At 45.8% G+C, this 19,132-nt stretch overlaps 1 protein-coding gene across 1 annotated transcript in view; it reads left to right on the top strand.

Annotated features, from left to right (window-relative positions):
- GFRA1 (GDNF family receptor alpha 1) overlaps positions 1-18,851 on the top strand; it is a 196,555-nt gene extending 177,704 nt beyond the window's left edge. The window contains exons 8-9 of the mRNA XM_060125607.1: positions 2,849-3,030; positions 18,743-18,851. Of these exons, the coding sequence (XP_059981590.1) occupies positions 2,849-3,030; positions 18,743-18,778 (218 nt within the window). The 3' untranslated portion in view covers positions 18,779-18,851. The remainder of the gene's footprint in view (positions 1-2,848; positions 3,031-18,742) is intronic.
- The last annotated feature ends 281 nt before the right edge of the window (positions 18,852-19,132 follow it).

The following is a 19,132-nucleotide window of genomic DNA, read 5'->3' as shown; positions in this document are numbered from 1 at the left end:
TGCAAAAATCCTCAACAAAATACTAGCAAACAGAATCTAACAGCACATTAAAAGGATTATACACCATGATCAAGTGGGGCTTATTCCAGGAATGCAAGGATGCTTCAATATATGCAAATCAATCAATGTGATACAACATATTAATAAACTGAAGGAGAAAAGCCATATGATTATCTCAAAAGATGCAGAAAAAGCTTTTGACAAAATTCAACACCCATTTATGATAAAAACTCTCCAGAAAGTGGGCATAGAGGGAAGCTACCTCAACATAATAAAGGCCATATATGACAAACCCACAGCAAACGTCATTCTCAATGGTGAAAAACTGAAAGCATTTCCTCGAAGATCAGGAACAAGACAAGGATGTTCACTCTCACCACTATTATTCAACATAGTTTTGGAAGTCCTAGCCACGGCAATCAGAGAAGAAAAAGAAATAAAAGGAATCCAGATAGGAAAAGAAGAAGTAAAACTGTCACTGCTTCCAGATGACATGATACTATACGTAGAGAATCCTAAAGATGCCACCAGAAAACTACTAGAGCTAATCAAAGAATTTGGTGAAGTTGCAGGATACAAAATTAATGCATAGAAATCTCTTGCATTCCTATACACTAATGATGAAAAATCTGAAAGAGAAATTAAGGAAACACTCCCATTTACCATTGCAATAAAAAGAATAAAATACCTAGGAATAAACCTACCTAGGGAGATAAAAGACCTCTATGCAGAAAACTATAAGACACTGATTAAAGAAATTAAAGATGATACCAACAGATGGAGGGATATACTATGTTCTTGGATTGGAAGAATTAATATTGTGAAAATGGCTATACTACCCAAAGCAATCTACAGATTCAATGCAATCCCTATCAAATTACCAATGGCATTTTTTACAGAACTAGAACAAAAAATCTTAAAATTTGTACGGAGACAAAAAAGACCCCGAATAGCCAAAGCAGTTTTGAGGGAAAAAACGGAGGTGGAGGAATCAGACTCCCTGACTTCAGACTATACTACAGAGCTACAGTAATCAAGGCAATATGATACTGGCCCAAAAACAGAAATATAGATCAATAGAGCAGGATACAAAGCCCAGAGATAAACCCACGCACCTATGGTCAACTAATGTATGACAAAGGAGGCAAGGATATACAGTGGAGAAAAGACAGTCTCTTCAATAAGTGGTGCTGGGAAAACTGGACAGCTACATGTAAAAGAATGAAATTAGAACACTCCCCAGCACCATATACAAAAATAAACTCAAAATGGATTAGAGACTTAAATGTAAGACCGGGCACTATAAAACTCTTAGAGGAAAACATAGGAAGAACACTCTTTGTCATAAATCACAGCAAGATCTTTTTTGATCCACCTCCTAGAGTAATGGAAATAAAAACAAAAATAAACAAATGGGACCTAATGAAACTTAAAAGCTTTTGCACAGCAAAGGAAAACATAAAGAAGACGAAAGGAAAACCCTCAGAATGGGAGAAAATATTTGCAAAGGAATCAACGGACAAAGGATTAGTCTCCAAAATATATAAACAGCTCATGTAGCTCAATATTAAAAAAACAAACAACCAAATCCAAAAATGGGCAGAAGTCCTAAATAGACATTTCTCCAAAGAAGACATACAGATGGCCAACAGGCAAATGAAAAGATGCTCAACATCACTAATTGTTAGAGAAATGCAAATCAAAACTACAATGAGGTATCACCTCACACAAGTTAGAATGGGTATCATCAGAAAATCTACAAACAAATGCTGGAGAGGGTGTGGAGAAAAGGGAACCCTCTTGCACTGTTGGTGGGAATGTAAATTGATACAGCAACGATGGAGAACAGTATGGAGGTTCCTTAAAAAACTAAAAATAGAACTACCATATGACCCAGCAATCCCACGACTGGGCATATACCCAGAGAAAACCATAATTCAAAAAGACACATGCAGCCCAATGTTCATTGCAGCGCTATTTACAATAGCCAGGTCATGGAAGCAACCTAATGCCCACCGACAGACGAATGGATAAAGAAGGTGTGGTACATATATACAATGGAATATTACTCAGCCATAAAAAGGAACGAAATTGAGTCATCTGTAAAGACGTGGATGCATCTATAGACTGTCATACAGAATGAAGTAAGTCAGAAAGAAAAAAACAAAGATATTAACACATATATGTGGAACCAAGAAAATGGTACAGATGAACCAGTTTGCAGAGCAGAAATTGAGACACAGAAGTAGAGAAAAAACGTATGGACGCCAGGGGGTGAAAGCGGTGGGGGTGGGGGTGGTGGTTTGATGAATTGGGAGATTGGGAGTGACATGTATATACTGATGTGTATAAAATGGATGAATAATAAGAGCCTGCTATATAAAAGAATAAATTAAATTTTAAAAAGAAAACACAAAAAACAAACAAAAACACTAAATAGTTTGCTTTAGTATAGAATTTTGACACAAGCATTTTCTTGGAAGATGGAACAGTGACTGTGATCCCAAATAACAGGTCTGAGCCTGGCTTTCAAAAGGCTCGACTGATGGGTGTTTCAGGGTAAGGATCTTGCTCCACACCTGATACGTGAATAGGGACACAATACATATTTGTTGCACTTAGAGCATAGCTAAGTGTCCAGCTCAGGGTTTAATGAATGAATTAATTTTTGAGCACCTGACCCACGGCTGGCTTTCAGCGTGTGGAGGGTGGATGGATAGATGGGGTTGGTTCACAGAAGTCCAGTGCTCTCATCAGAATTTCTAGTGTGCCTCTCTGCCTTCATGTAGACTGTCTGTTACATTTGCTGCTTGATTTTAAAATTGGATTTCCTCCTGTTTTACTGCAGAAAATGCAATTCAAGCCTTTGGCAATGGCTCAGATGTGACCGTGTGGCAGCCAGCCCTCCCAGTTCAGACCACCACTGCCACCACCACCACAGCCTTCCGGGTCAAGAACAAGCCCCTGGGGCCAGCAGGCTCTGAGAACGAAATCCCCACTCATGTTTTACCACCTTGTGCAAATTTACAGGTAAGAGCAGGGGCTTGAACGCCCTGTCGGTGCTTTACTTCTGAGGGGAACACAGATGCATTTTCTGAAATGCATTTAGAGATGGAGGGAGAATGATAGAATGCTGCTCAGGTTTGAGTCTCAAAAGTGCATTTTAACCATGAGAGATGGAGACCGTGATGTCCTCTAGAGTGGAGAGAAGGATGGGCTCTGGAACTGACTCTGCCATTGACGAGGGCTGGGGCTTTGGTAGGTTCAGTCTCCTATGGGGTCACTGCTCCTTCCCCTGCGTCCTGATGCGCACACTACTTTGTGTGTTCCCTCCAAGAGTGGAGTCTCTGTTTCCCCCAGTCCTGTCAAAGTCCTGCAATCAAATCCCGCTAGCCTTCAAAGTCTGATTCTCTAGGAATTCCTCCTCCCATTGCCGGACTCCCAGGTAGGGAAACCTGACGTGGGGCTCAGAACATTCACTCCAGTGGGTGGACTTCTGTGGTATAAGTGTTCTCCAGTTTGTGAGTCACCCACCCAGCAGTTATGGGATTTGATTTTATTGTGATTGTGCCCCTCCTACCGTCTCATTGTGGCTTCTCCTTTGTCTTTGGATGTGGGGTATCTTTTTTGGTGAATTCCAGTGTCTTTGTGTCGATGATTGTTCAGCAGTTAGTTGTGATTTTGGTGTTCTCTCAAGAGGGAGTGAGAGCACGTCCTTCTACTCTGCCATCTTGAACCAATCTCCCTCTTCTGCCCATTTTTTGATCGGACTGTCGGTTTCTTTGATGTTGAGTTGTATGAGCTGTTTATATATGTTGGATATGAATCCCTTATCAGTCATATCATTTGCAAACATTTTCTCCCATTCAGTGGGTTGTCTTGGGGGCTCTTGGCTTTGTCAACATCATTGCCATTTAGACTGAATGTGGGATATTTAACTCTATCTAAAGGTAAGCCAGAGACAGTGTTCCTATCAAAGTGTTAAGGCAACTGTAGCGTCCTACTCGGGTTCATTCTTCAGGAAGCAGAAGGAGATGCTCTTTTGTGGTTTGAGGAGCTGTGAGGCACTGCACTGAAAACCCCTCGTGTGAATAGAGTCCAGTGAGAACGGCCCAAAGAATTCTTTGGAGTTGATTCAGATCTCCAAGGGAAAGAACCACAATGACTTACAAATAGTCATTTCCTAACTTTAGTCAAAGCAGAGTGTTGATTCTTTTTGTTGATTTTTTTCATCATAATGAGTATTCAGCTATTTTGGAACATATTCATATACTCACCAAGTATTTTCACACACTTCACCTCTTCGGATGTTACCCTCCTGACAGCTGCTAGAGAGATGCCTTGATTGTGTTGTTACTGGAGCCTTGGAGGACGTGGGGCTCAGCAAGGGGACGCTTTGGCTTGAGCCTGCAGAGCTAGCGAGTCACAGAACCAGCCCTGGAATCTAGAGGCTTGTGTTCTTTCCACGGTTCTTCCTTGATTTGAGAGGCAGCAGTGACCACGTGGTGACTTCTGCCTGCTGCCATGCCAGGAGAGGGGACCTGTGCCAGGCACTGTGTGTGTTCACACTTGTCACAGGAATCCATCCTCCCATCTCCCCACCACCCCCAGCCCAGGCCCTGCCGAGGATCAGCCTCGCCGGAACACTCACCGGAAACTTCTCTGCCAAATACCTTCCTGACTCACAACCCAGTCTGTGTCCTAGAACGTATTCGGGCAGTTTTTCCACTTGTGACTTGCTTGCTATCTTCTCACCCCCAACACTCCCCTCTTTTTCTTAGATATCCTACCTGCCGTTCAGCTGAGCTTTAGTCTCTGTCTTCGTCCTCCTGGGTCCCTACCAACACACACCATCATCTACACCCACACACAAGCCTGAGGAGAAGGCGGGTAGGGAAGACACAAGCTAAGGTCAACCAGATGTTCTTCATACTTCTAAAGTGTTTCCTGAGCCCTTCCCATCTCCAGTGCACTGTGCAGGAAATGCCAGAACTAGGAGGAAGCTTGGGGAATATTATGGCATCTAACTGCCCCATCCTGCAGTACAGCCCTGCGGTTCAGGGAGGGGAAGTGACTTGCACTAAGTCCCCCAGCTGGTTAGAGGTGGGTCTAGACGCAGACACAGCACCACGGAGCACAGTTTCTTTTTTATCTCTGGCCAGGCCTCAGCGTCCTGCTTCATCTCAGGTCAGCCTTCTGTTCTTGTCGGGTCCGCTCAGCTTCCAGCATCTGTAAAGACAGGTGGCCAGAGGAGGGTAGGACCCTGTTAGGATGAGGTGATGACAGTGGCTAGAGGTGGTTCCTGACCACAAGAAGAGGCAAGCTTTGGCTGCAGCAAAACCGGTTTCTTCTCTGCTCGTGTCTAAGTGCACAGAGCATGATGGCAGAGGCAGTGTTCACCCTGTTTATTAAGCTCCTTTTGTTCTGGAAGCTTCATGGAGATGGGCATTCAAAACAAATGCTGTCCTCAGTGAATGTACAAATAGTGGGCAAGATGCAGCTCGTCAGCATTTTTGGAAGGTCAGACTAAGTTAATAGATGGCAACTCAGAAGAATACTCATCACTGGAAACTCCGTGAAATTAGTTTCCCCCATGAGAGAGGAGTCTGACAGCCATGCGGAGGTGTTCTCCCCGTCTCCCTTCCCCCGGCCCCACCAAATCACCTGGCTTCTGCTTCTCGGGGTACAGTGCTTGGCTTGGCCACATGGTGTTTACCTCCAGCAAGATCTGCCCGACCACCCCTCCCTGTCAGGGGGACTCTGTGCCACTGCAAGGTCACCCTGGCAATGTCAGGGGAGACATGAGCTCTCTTCCCAAGAAACAGCCTTTCCTTCTGCTGTATTAGCGATAGGAACTCTGCCTCATAAACAGAGGGGCAAAGTAAAATTAAAGTAAAAATTAAAGCATGATGTTTCTCTCAGGGCTGCCATTTAACTTCTCAGGAGAGGGGGAAATGGAGACGTGGGAACACCAAGGAAGGAGGGGCGGCCACACCTCTCTCCCCATGACACACACACAATCCACACATCTTGGAGCTAAACAGCATTTTACTTCTAGGGAGCTCTTAAGGGTTCCACAAAACCTCACCTTACCTCCTGCGATGACTACCTGTCTGAGCCCATTTTTGCACCCATGAGGCAGGGGGTGAGGGCTTGGGTTTTACAGCCAAGCCTGTGTGCAGACCCAGGCTCTTGCCCTTACCAGCATCATGACCTCTCCAAGCCTCTGCTTCCTCAGCTACAAAATGTTACGACTGCCCAGCTGCTAGATTAAGAGGATTAAATGGGGGTCATGTTTCAGTGCCTGGGGCAGAGTGAATGCTCCAGAATGCCACATGCGATGCTTAATCCCAAGTCAGTTGGCCATTTGGCCCTTTGCAAGAGATGGATGGTGGTGTTGTGCCTTGCTTGGGGTGTTACACTAGGGAACATTGGTGTGAGTTGCACTAACAGGTATATAGTGTGTCTCATTTTGCAAAACATTTCGCATGCATTGTGCCCTCTAGTCCTCACAACAGCCCACGAGTCAGGTATGATAAACATCCTTCTCTTTTACAGATGAGGCAAATGAGGCAGGGACAGGCTAGGAACATAACTGAGATCACACAGTAATTCTGTAGTGGGGCTAGGATTTCCGACTCTGAGCCCAGTGTACTTTTTGCCTTGTTCCATGACCTTGGACAACCTGGGCTCTTTCTTTGAATTAGGAATTGGCAGAGAGTAAGAAGTAAAAAAATAGTAAAGGAGGGCTTCCCTGGTGGCGCAGTGGTTGAGAGTCCGCCTGCCGATGCAGGGGACACGGGTCCGTGCCCCGGTCCGGGAGGATCCCACATGCCATGGAGCGGCTGGGCCCGTGAGCCAGGGCCGCTGAGCCTGTGCGTCCGGAGCCTGTGCTCCATAACAGGAGAGGCCACAACAGTGAGAGGCCCGCATACCAAAAAAAAAATAGTAAAGGAGGTCATGCAGTATTTGTCTTTCTGTGTCTGGCTTATTTCACTTTGTATAATGTCCTCCAGGTTCGTGATGTTATTTATATGTGGATTCTCAAAAAGTTGAACTTGTTAAAGCAGAGACTAGAATTGTGGTTACCAGGGGCTGGGGGTGGGGAAATGGGGAGATGTTGGTTATAGGGTACAAACTTTCAGACATGCAAGTTGAACAAGATCTGGATACATAGAGCACGGTGGCTATAGTTAGCAGTACCATATTATATACTTGAAATTCGCCAAGAGAGTACATCTTAGTTGTTCTCACCCCACCCCCCAAAATGGTAACTGTGTGAGGTGATGAATATGTTAATTAGCTTGATTGCCGTAAACCTGTCACAATGTACACATATATCAAAACATCAAGTTGTATGCCTGAAGTAAATACAATTTTTATTTGTCAATTATACCTCAATAAATCTGGGGGCGGTGAATAATAGTAAAAGAGGAAGGGAGAAGCTGGATTTGAGAGACCCATATGTTCCAGTGCTTCCTGAAGGGGGTGCTTCGAATGATGGGAAAAACAGAAAGCTTGTAGGCTGGGATGCTTCATGCTGAAATCCCAGCAGACAGGGTACAGGGGAAAGACTGAAAGTTTGCCACTAAAACTTGTTGTAGCTCGATTATCTCTTTAGAATGACCTATATTAAGAATGGTTGAAAGAATCACTGGAAGCCAGAGGATTGGGGGTGAGTGGGTGAGTGATGAGAGGGGACTTAGCCTATGAGAACGTGGTCCCTGGCGTTGATTTAGGACTCTTGCTTCCACGTAGGGCTCCCAGGAGACTTATTCTTCCCATCTGTCCTTCCTTTGCCTGGCTATCTTCAGATAAATTACCACTTGCCGGGGGTCCTAGAAATATCTTAGAGTGGCGTTTGTCCCAGCCATATGTGTCATTACTCAGAATAGAACTGAGTTAAACCAGCTTGGGATCCATTGGTAACAGATCTGGAGCAAGTCAACTATCTTTGGCAGCTCTAAAGTTCACTACCCTCGAGAAGCACCCTCTTGTAATATTTTTAAATATACAATAATATGAGAAAACTCTGAGGGACTTGGGTTTCTGTCTTAACATTTGAGATAGATTTCCCCTCGGAAGGGAAGAATAAACATTTTCAAAAATCGGCTTCAGAGTGTAATTATCAACAAACCAAACACAATTCTGTTTGGGGAAAATGAGTGGCCTTGCGTGTGGTGTATATAGGACTCATCTGCAGTTCCTATGAAAGGCTCAGCTTTAAAAAAAGGAAAGTTGGTTGATTAGTATAAAATGTCATAGAAAAGTCCAAGAGCTAACCCCCTGAGATGATAAAATACCAGGTTTTGGGTAACCAGCCAAGCTCCCATGTCAGGATTAATTGGCAGGCATATTAGCAACGAGCATGACGCAGGCTGTGCTATTGCTGGCATATCCCTTTGACTTGTACAAAGTGGTCACATGACAAAGAAACATTAAGAATCCTACCAATTATTTCATCTTCTGTGCACTTGAGTGGTCTGGTAGCTGGAAAAGCTCAGAATGTTTAAATCAAATGGACTGTACTTGTCACTTATTTAAAGTAAATTTGGGAAGTGTAGGTGTTGGAAAAATCTCTGTTTTGCATTATTATACATCACTAAACTCTGGTGGCTTGAAGTGAAGACCTCTTAAAGTGGACTTTAGGCCCTTGATTTCCATGGTCAAATAGGGTTGTAGAAACTTGGGGAATACAGCCTTGGGACTAAGGCTGAGGACCCCTGAGAAGTTTTCACTGTCTCTGTGCTTTTCCTCAGGAAGAGACATGACGTGTGACTGAGAGGAGAAAGTCTGATGGACGGGGGGCGCACACTCAGAGCAGGGCAGGCAGAAGGGTGTAGGAAGCTGTGAGCACTTACTGGGGGCTCCAGGGAACAGGGCGAGCCATATCCAAAGTCAGTGTTTTTGGGAACCAAATAAAACATATCTATGAGTGAGACCTGGAGGTACAGCAATTGTGGATCTCAAGTCTCCTCCCCTCATCTTAATGGAACTTTTAAGCAGCGTTTTATAGAAAAAGGGATTCGCAAAGCAGCTTTCTCTGTCATAAAAGAGATGTGAGCAGGGTCCAAATGAATAGCTTTTGCAAGAATGCTTACTGCTAAAGTGAGCAATGCAAAGGCTCCCTGTCCCTTTACCCGCCTTAGCAATCATGTCATCTACTTTGGCAGTCAGACTATGCTAGCCCTAAGAGGAACAGTGCTGGCCGTCCGTGGGCCATGGGGGCAAATGCCTTGAGGTGGGCATCTTCCCTGGAGCAGAGAACCTGGATTCAGTGGATTTCAGTCTAGGTCTGTACCTCCCTGGCCTCCCAGGAAAGCCTCAGTACAACCCCTCTCTTGGCCAAGTACAGTCTGAAGCTTATAGAAATGCACTGGGCACTTGTATGTTGCAGCACAACGTTTACAGATTGGTAGTAGGGGCAGGGGGCAGATGCACTTTGCCTCCTTAACACCTGCTTATAACCTGTTTAACTCCTACATGTGAAGAATATCTGAATATTGAATTAGAACACTGGATATTAGAATACTGCAAAAATCTCTCTCTGAAACAAGACCTTCCATCCTGGAGGAACAGTATGTGTTACCCCCTCACTGCCCCGGTACCTCTTCAGACCTAAACGGAGTCCATCTGTACTGGATAGGGCCAGACCAGACTGGAAATGATTTTGAAGCTCTTCCCAGGGCCAAACCCCACAAGTCTCAATGTGGCAAGAAGGTGATTATCCAAACCTGCTGAATACCCAGGACTGCACTGGCTGTGACCAAGTGAAAATTTTAAGTGTTGAGTTTAAAAAGGAAAGCTGCCAAGGGGTGTTTTGTAAATCATTTGTACCAGCAGGCTGACCCCATGTGTCAGCTAATCCTGGAAATACAGGAGGTAAATTTAAAGCTTCTAGCATGAAGCACTTAATCAATATTCTAAATGTTTTTCTTGCAATTGATGCTAGCAGAGCAATGGGGAGCTTTGGCGTCCTGTTAATCTTCCGGAGAAGAATACTTGAGAGCAAGGCCAGGGTGGTGGGATTTTGCACAGGCTGACTGGTGGGAAGGTGGGAAGCTGGAAGGAGATGGAGAGAGGCGCTTATTTCCACACCAGGCCCCTAGCGCGGGGACACTCATCCCCTGTACTCACGCCACCCTTGCCAGTGGTTAAAGCCCCCCTCCGGTACCTCCATTTCACCCTGTGGCTGACAGCCTAGGAGTTGCTTTGCTGGGGGGCAGCATGAGCTTTGGAGTTGGTTGAACTGGAGCGAGGTTCCCAGCTCACTTCCTATTGCTCTGTCATGACCTGGGTCATGTTTCTTACCGTCTCTGAATGTCTCCTTTAAGCTATCACCCACCTCTGGGGTTTGTTGTGAGGATTAAAGAACTAGTGCCAGTATGCAAAGGGCCTAGCACGACTGGCCAACCCTCTGCACTTGGAAGTGGACACCACCGTTATCGTGGTTGGTGACACATGTTAGAGCTTTAACTGTGGACCCTGGGGCCATATAGGAAGGTTGTTCCCAGGGATTGGGGTGGGGGTAGGGGCACATGGATGGAAAAAGATGGAGCTCTTTAGGTTTTGCTTCCTTCATTTGTAAGAAGGCTTTGAACCGAGTGATATCCTGCTGGTTCCAAGATGCAGTCATTGTAGAAAGTCCCAAGGAAGGAGGGGAAGGGGTGGGATATTCTATGGACACCAGGCCAAGAAGAGATGGAAACCACAAGACAATAAAGAAAGGATCAGGTCTTGAACTGGGCTTAGAACTGTTTCAGATTCCATCTCTCCATGCGCAGGAGTCTCTCAAGAGATCCTCCTAACCATCAGATTCTTGGTGCTGTGAACTTGGAGCTGTGACAGTAGTCAGGTCTTGGTCCAGCCTGGGTGTCAGAGTATGACCACCTGCCAGAGGCCATTGCCATATCTCTTTAACTAGTGCTGACAGTGGGAAGAGGTGACACAATTGTAAACAGGAAACACTCTTATTTGCAGAAAAGATGGTATTTGAGAGCTAGCCCTGCCTCTTAGCCTCAAAGACCAGGAATTCGCAGGCTCTCCCATACTGCATTCCACCAGTGCTATTGTTTGCTTAATATTCATCTTTAAACTCAGTATCGAAATATACTATTAATAACATTTGTGAAACGTGAATCAATGCAATAGCTCTCTCTATATTAAAAAGTCATTATATAAATATTAAAATGGAAGCAATAAAAATGTTTTTATGCCACCTAAATAAAGTCATATACACCACTGGTTCCCAAACCCCACTTTGGGAAACATTACAAACGATCTAATCGTATGACGGATCCTAGAGCTATTTTCTGCGGTAACTTGCATCACCTCTGCTTTTTGTGGTTTTGTATTAATAAAGCAAATACGCAAATAGTACTTTCCATGGGTCAAGTGCTATTCTAAGCACATTATATAAATACATACATATATGTATGTGTGCATATATACGTATATATATAAACTAATTTTGACAGTAACTTCATGAGGTCAGTACTATTATTATTCCCATTTCTCCGACGATAGACCTGAGACACAGAGAGGCTTGATCAGAAGAGAAATAGAACGGCAGCATGTTTCTCCTCTATGCATTTTAACTGGCTACACTGTAATACCTAAAACGGAGCATTTGACCTTTTTGTTTCTGGATAACATTATTCATTCAATAGAGACTAAATCAGTCCCTAAATTCTTGTCGACCATCTGGCAAATTGAGGTGCCAGGCCGGTTCATAAACGAGCATAAAGGAAACGAATGATGCCTAGTCTAACACCAGCTGGCATCCTGCAGTACAACTCACTTCTGACACTGGCCCCCTGGTTAGCACAGATACCGCAGGTTAAGGGCACGGTCCCCAACAAGACTGCCCACTTCAGAGGCCAACCGTACTTCAGGAGTCCCCAGGCTCTTCTGACGAACTGGCTACAAACTTAGGTGTTCCCGTGATGCCCTCAGGTTCAATTCACTAGAATGACTCAGAACTCAGGAAAGCACTATACTTACAAGTACAGTTTTATTTGAAAGGGTACAAATCAGGATATGCCAAATGGAGAGACACTTAAGCTGGAGCCTGCGAGGAGAGCTTCCATGCCCTCTCTCTGTGAAATGCCTGTGGAATTCAGGCATGCCACCCTCCCAGCACATCAGTGTGTTCATCATCCAGGGTGCCCCACTGAGCCTCAGTGACCAGTTTTTATTGGGGTTCATTATATAGGCATGGTTGACTGATCCATTGGGCATGGGATTGAACGCAGTATTTGATTCCTGTTTGCTCCCTGGAGGTCAGGAGATCAGGCTGACCTCATGTGGCTCAAAACCCCAACCCCCTGACCCACGGTTGGTCTAAACAGAGCCATAACCATCACCATAGTCAAAACACTCCTATCATTCATGAACTTCCAAGGATTTAGAACTTATCTCCTAGGAACCGGGAATAAAAGTTAGCAGAATTTTAATTTTAATTCTAGGGACACACTGTGAAACTTCTCACAAGGAAGCTGGAGTTGAAATTTTGAGCATGGGCTCCCTTCACCACTTACCAGCCTTGAAACCTTGGGCAAATCACTTATCCTCTCTGCCTCAGTTTTATCGCCTGTGCAATGAGGACGGCAGTAAGAGTGCCTCCTCGGGTATTATGAGGATTAAATGTGATCCTACTTGTCATGCGTTCTCAGGGCAGTGCTCTGCCCTAAGGAAGTTTTTATGCGCTGTAAGCTTCAAAGGGCTTTTAGCACTTGGGTATCACCGGCCCCCTTTGTCCCGTCTTTAGTAGCAGAGAAGTGCTCCAAGGGGCCAGGCTAAACTATGCATTGCTTGTGGGTCCTGTTTTCCAGTGGCTTTTTTTGATATTGGTGGCCTATGGGGCTTTGCACCTGTAGAGTAAATGAGAAAATGTGAGGCCTTGTCACAGTGATGGTTTTGAAATATGGTTTAGTGTCAAATGCCTCTCCAGGGGAAGTCACTTGCTTCCCTGGCATCTTTGCTGAAGATGGGCTACACACCTCACTACCCATCGTGGAAACGTCAATAAAGGTTGTTTAGTGACTTCTTGGCTATGAACTGAACGGCTCTCCAGGTCAGGCTTACTCAACCGCAGCCCCACTGCCCTTTGGCCTGGTAATTCTTTGTTGTGGGGCTGCCCTGTGCCTTGTAGGATGTTGATCAGCGCCCCGGCCTCTGCCCTCTAGATGCCGGGAGCCCCTTTCCCCGACTGTGATAACCAAAGATGTCCCGCCACACAGCAAACGTCCCCTGCAGGACAAAATCGCCCCTGGTTGAAGACCACTGCCTGGGAAGTGAGGGCTGCCTCAAAAACCCCCTTTTCTTTCTGCCAACATGGAAAATGGAGGCATGTAAGAGTCTTTTCAGGTTTCCTTCTCCTTGTGTGGTGAGGGGCTTCAGGAGATCGAAGGGTAGACGGGTGCATTGGACCAAATCTTTCCTAATCCATGCCAGCGCGAACAATGAAACGGGGCTCTGGTGACCACGTGATGCCCAACTGGGGACACTTAAATTAATTTCCCCAAGGCAGCACTCCCCTCAGAGTGACCCCCGGGGTAGACTCATATGTGGTGTTAACCAAGGCTCTTGACCAGGTTCCCACCATCCAGGGGCCCGCAGGAGTCCGCGGCCTTTAGGACCTCCCACCCTCACCCTGTCTGAGTGATGCTTTCCCCCATCCAGCATCCCAGATGAGTACCCTGCAGGTGACATGTCAAAGGAGACTTTTGCTGGACCACCACGGTAGATGGAAGTGCTTATACCAAACCACAGCTGGGGTTCTCATGCATGGACTTTGAGGATGGGGGATTTTTAGGAGGGGCTGACATTGACTGCTGACCAGACAGGTCAGCACTGAGCCTTCAGCACGTGCACTGAATCTAAATGATTGTGGCTTCTAGATGCCACTTCCTGGGCCTTTTGTTGAAGAAAACGGTCTTGGTGCAGCATGTTGTTTGTGGCATTTGGTTTATGGTTTCTGTGAGGTTGCCATCATTTCTGTGTAATCCACAGTGTTTTCTAGCACCCACTGTTGTTTTCGTTTCATAAAGAAAATACCAAATCTTGGCTCTACCTAGCATTTCCTTCGCATAATGCTCTCCTGCTTAGAGCGAGTTTAAGTCCTGGGAGAAATGAGCTGTGGGAGGGTCTTACGTTAGCAGAAGTGTGAAGCCACAGGGCACACCACCCAGGCTGCTTCTGGGCTCCCCTGGCAGCCTCCTGACGGAGCTCAGGACCAGCCTGCCAAGTGGCCCTGGGGCCCTGTGTGATGGGCCCGGCTACTCGCAGCAATGGAGAGACTGACAGTGGCCTCCTGGGATTTAACCTTCCTGGCTTCAGGTGCCAGTGGATGAGCTCAGAGGGAAGCTACAGCCCAGCATCCACCCATGGTAGCCCTGGGAGGAAATAGGCTGTTGTAAAAACGCTTTTTGAAATAACTGCTTATAGAGTGTTTTCAAAGCCCTTCATCCAGGAGAGTGCTTGAATTCAGAGCTCAAAATTGGGTATTACTCTGTTAAGGCTGCCGTACAATCCAGGATGCAAAAGGCATTTTCAGCTGTGTATTCAAACCCTATTGGAAATGGAAACTTGCAGTGTATAACTGGTACCAAAAAACAGGAATTTCATCTCAGACGCCCGGCTTCCTGGCAGGTACATATGCATATCACCCTATATCACAGAGTGCAGTGTCATACATCATATTCGTTTGCTGGGGCTGCCGTAACAAAGTACCATAGACTGGGTGGCTAAAACAACAGAAATGTATTTCTCACAGTTTTGGAGGCTGGAACTCCAAGGTCAAGGTGTCAACAGGTTTGGTTTCTCCTGAGGCCTCTCTCCTTGGCTTGCAGATGGCTGCCTTCTTGCTGTGTCCTCACATGGCCTTTCTTCTGTGTGTGTGCACCCTGGTGTCTGTGTGTCCAAATTTCCTCTCTGTATAAGGATACCAGTCAGATTGGATGAGGGCCCGCCCTAATGACCTCATTATAACTTAATCACCTCTTTAAAGACCCTGTCTCCATCCATAGTCGGTCACACCCTGCGGTACTAAAGGTTAGGACTTCAACATATGAATTTTTGAGGGACACCATACAGCCCGTAACATACATGCAAGTGGCAGGTACTCAGCAACTAAACATCTGACATTTAAAAAATCTCACCTATGGGGTGACTTTAAGGGGAGAAAACTGCTATTACCACAAGCATTTCCTCAATCCCCAGGGCCCTGCTAAGTGTCACCTGTACAGCCTTTGAATATGAGAGGCTCTGACTGTTGGCTGGTTCTGTGGTCAAAGGAATGTGGGGAAAGGCACCTCCCTCAGGGGACCAGCTATCTCACCCAGCCTGCAAACATCAGGTGTTGTCTGCTTTGCTGAATCAGATGCTATCAGATTTCGGGCTTCTGCAAACTTAATTCAAGTAATGGTTTCTTTGTGAGTGGCATATTTGCATTGTAGCAAACTTTGGTTCAACGTATTGTTAGAATACACAATACTGTAATTTAAGATATTTTACCAGCAGCAAAGGTTTTATAATTCATTTAAAAAGTTGTAATGGGCTTGAGCATCTTCATTATAGTTTAATAATACAGCATTTTATACCCGGCTGTAAAATTTTAGCAATTGTACAATTCTATTATATAGTTTAATAACTGTTCAAATGAAGGAGAGTGTAAAGTTCCTAAAAACCAATTTAGTGACTTAGAAAAATAGCCTTTATGAAAATCTATTGTACACCTTTAATGAACCCAAATGTCACCTTTTCAACAAAGGCAGATCGCGGCATCTATTTTTCTCAACCACAAAGCCCTGCAAATTAAGCACATAGAGTGCAGTATCTCTGAGTTATAATTTTTCTTTTTTCCTCTTTTATCCCTAATCTCCTAGAGCTGGAATAAGCCTATTGCCCCCACAGGGTGAACAGCAGCCGGGTCAGAAGAGCTTCAGTAGGAACAGGGAGTGAATTGGTTTTCTCTTAAGAAGGTTCTTTATTTTACAAATGGCCCCTTGATCTCACCACTTCAACCCCAACTCTTAACTCTAATCAGGTCTCTTATCCATGCCTCCAAATAACCCCTACTTCACCATTCTGTGAAGTAAGTGGCAAAATGGGGAGGCCTACATTATCATATAATTGTACACTATCATTACACTTAATAAAAGTGTTGGCAGATAGCATCAGGGAGAAGGCACTGTGTCCTCTTGTCACTGGAATTGTAATTCACGTTATTGTATTTCTGGGATTTTCCGGGGTGTATTGTCAGACCACTAAAGTCAATGAATAGGAGGCCCTGAGCCAGGTACACAAACACAGTAACCATGGAACTTACGGAGCATACCCTGGGGATGCGGTCCCAGGATCCTTGGGTGCAGTGAGATTCTTGAGCGAGCCGGCCCTGGCTCGGAGCCCTGTTTCTGTTACAGAGCAATGGCAACAGTCAGAGGAAGTCCCATGTGGCTGGGCTCCTTCCTCTTTAAGGTGCAGTCCAGGGACTCGGGGCCCACAGTCCATTTCTGCTTTGTGTTACATGCAGCTGTGTCTGTGATGTGGGTGGCGGGGAGGCTGGCTCTGAGCTGCCCGCCTGAGAAGGAAGCACGGGAGAGGTCACCAGCAGGGGCTGCAGCCCCTCTCCTGCATCACCCCGAGATGACACGAGTTTCCCTCCCTTTCTGTCTCCCACTCAGTGTTCTAGTTGCCTCACCCTTCTTAGTCAGCTCCAGAGAATTTCTAGCTGAAGTTTGGTGTTGCTTGAGAACAACATAAGGCTGTGCATCCCAACAGCATTTGGGTATCTTTTGCCAGGTCACGGTCATCTCAGCAATGAGGCCACAGCTGGAGGGTATGCTTGCTGCCCAGGGACAGGCATTTGCTCCAGGCTTCAGCTGTTTCTGGCCCCAGCACACGGCACCCCCTACGTTAGTTATATCAGGGTGAGGGTAGCACTTAGTGATTCTGAGTTCCTTTGGAGGGTCAAGGCAGCGCCATCATTTGTTTTACTCCAAAACCAAGCTCACTTTCAGGTAATGTAACTCAAGCCTTGCTGTTCCGATTCTTGACAAGGGATCGTGCAGACAGTAGGCAAACAGTGGCATGGTAATTGCTCAAAGTTGCTTTTTTAGGAAAAAGGCTGTTGTGCTTAAGAGTGGAAAATACTGAAGGACCAGGCTTCTCTCTGCAATAAAATCAAGCCTTCCTGTGGTCTACAATGGAGAGTAGTTGCATCTCCTTAATCCTTGGGTTTGTTGTCTGTAATGTGGGAATAATGAGCACAGCCACCTGGGAGGGCTGTGATAATTAAACAAATTAAAATTCTTCAGCATAGTAACTGAGCCTCCAGCACAGTAACTTTTTATCATTATTTTATCCTCCTGGTTCGTCTCTGCTGACCATGAGACAGAAGGAGCCTGAGTACTGAGGGACAGTTTGGTGACTTTTATCCCAAAATTCATCTGGAAAATGAACTTGGGTGCTGTATAGGGTGTGGACCCTGTGGTTGAAACAATTTTTATTGTCACCCTTTTTTGATGTCTTCTCCTAAACTTTTTTTTTTCTTCTACTTTTCTCAAAAAGTGAGAATAACCACTTAAGGATAGGGACGGGAAGAGCAGGCCCCCTCAGTGCATTTCAGGAAAAGCCATTAGGCCACCCGCCCCTGTGGTCCAGAGGGTAGTGAGGCTGGCCCATCAGAGGGGTAGTAATTCAGCAGTCGGACAATTGTGTAACCCAATTGCTGCATAATAAACATGCTTAATAAAAAGGAATAGGACGTCTGCACCATCTTGGCTATAAACATGCTCTCGTTCTGGGCAACCTACGAGAATACCTCTGAGCACACTTAGATCACATACTATAAATAAATCCAATTTCTTGTATCCCCTACTGACCTTTTATCCTTAGGACTTCTAACCAACCGTGCTTCCCTGCATAATAGACTCTGCCGTGCGCTTGAGCCGTGGAGCACGATTGTGGGAGGAAAATGGCTCTGGTTCTCTTGGGGGTGAGGTTCAGTGAAGGGCTCCCCTCCCGTGTGCTCCTCGGATTCAAGGCCCAAGAGGAGTCACGTCGTGGACAAGGCTAGAGAGGAAACGCAGGATGGTGGGCACTGAGAAGACGTTGTGGGAATTTTCCCCAGGGTGGCTGTCCCCTGCCACCCTGAGGGCTGCAGGGACCTCAGATATGACACGCAGGGTGCTCCTCTGTGGAGGCTGTCGGGGGAGTGAAAATCACCAGCGCTGGCCTGACCTCTGACTCCTTGGGTTGATTCTAGGCTGCCGCGGCTGGCTCTGTGTGTGCTGGCTGTGTGACCCCGGGCTTATCACCCTTATTATGCTAAGGGTTGATCTAAGGATTACGAGAGATAGTGGTACCGTATCTGGCAGAGCCAGTATGCGTGGGCTTTAGAGGCGAAGAGGCTGAAGTCAAAGAGATTCAAATCTCAGCGCAGCCACTCGGGGCTATGGAAACTTGGGCAGGTCCCGACCTCTCTGAAACCTCTGCTTCCTGATCTGTACAAAAGGGGAGTAGCCCCCCTCAGAAAGTCATATGAGTCCTTGGGGAGTAGTCAGTAAAATGCGGATGGGATCATTACCAATGGAGGCTTTTCTTAAGAGTAATCGTCACAGTCATTATCACTATTAGTCTATTTGGTTTTCCTCTATTTTCTTCAATATTTTTCTCTGTCTACTAAAAGTACATTTTTTAAAAGTTTTTAAATTTTTTGCTTTCCCCTTGTTTCTTGCAGCACCACAAGTGCTCCGTCTTCCCACCCAGAGAGTGAACAAAAGCCCTGGGTCCGTGCTGTCTCCAGACCTGGCATTTTATATCAAACCTTAGTTACCACCATAAGTCACAGAGCCATTACAGGGCTGCTCTCAGCTGCACATAAATGCACAAGAGAATGAGAGGCTTAATAAATATTATCTGATGGTGATGAGGGCACGTGTCTGATGAGATCGGCTTCATGCACTTCTCGTCAGGGACCACGATGAATCTTTTCTGCTGCTCTCTGCACACTTGCGTTTCCAAATGCACGTTTTGAGAAAACAAATGTTTCCTTTTAGGGCCATCCCCCTAGTTACCATTACACCATGATCACTGAATGCTTGCTCTACAAAACCCCTCCCCCACCCCA

Source organism: Lagenorhynchus albirostris, chromosome 16 (assembly GCF_949774975.1).
Source record: "Lagenorhynchus albirostris chromosome 16, mLagAlb1.1, whole genome shotgun sequence".
Classification (NCBI taxonomy): domain Eukaryota; kingdom Metazoa; phylum Chordata; class Mammalia; order Artiodactyla; family Delphinidae; genus Lagenorhynchus; species Lagenorhynchus albirostris.
The sequence above is the reverse complement of the archived record's forward strand: the minus strand, read 5'-3'. Positions and strand labels throughout refer to the sequence as shown.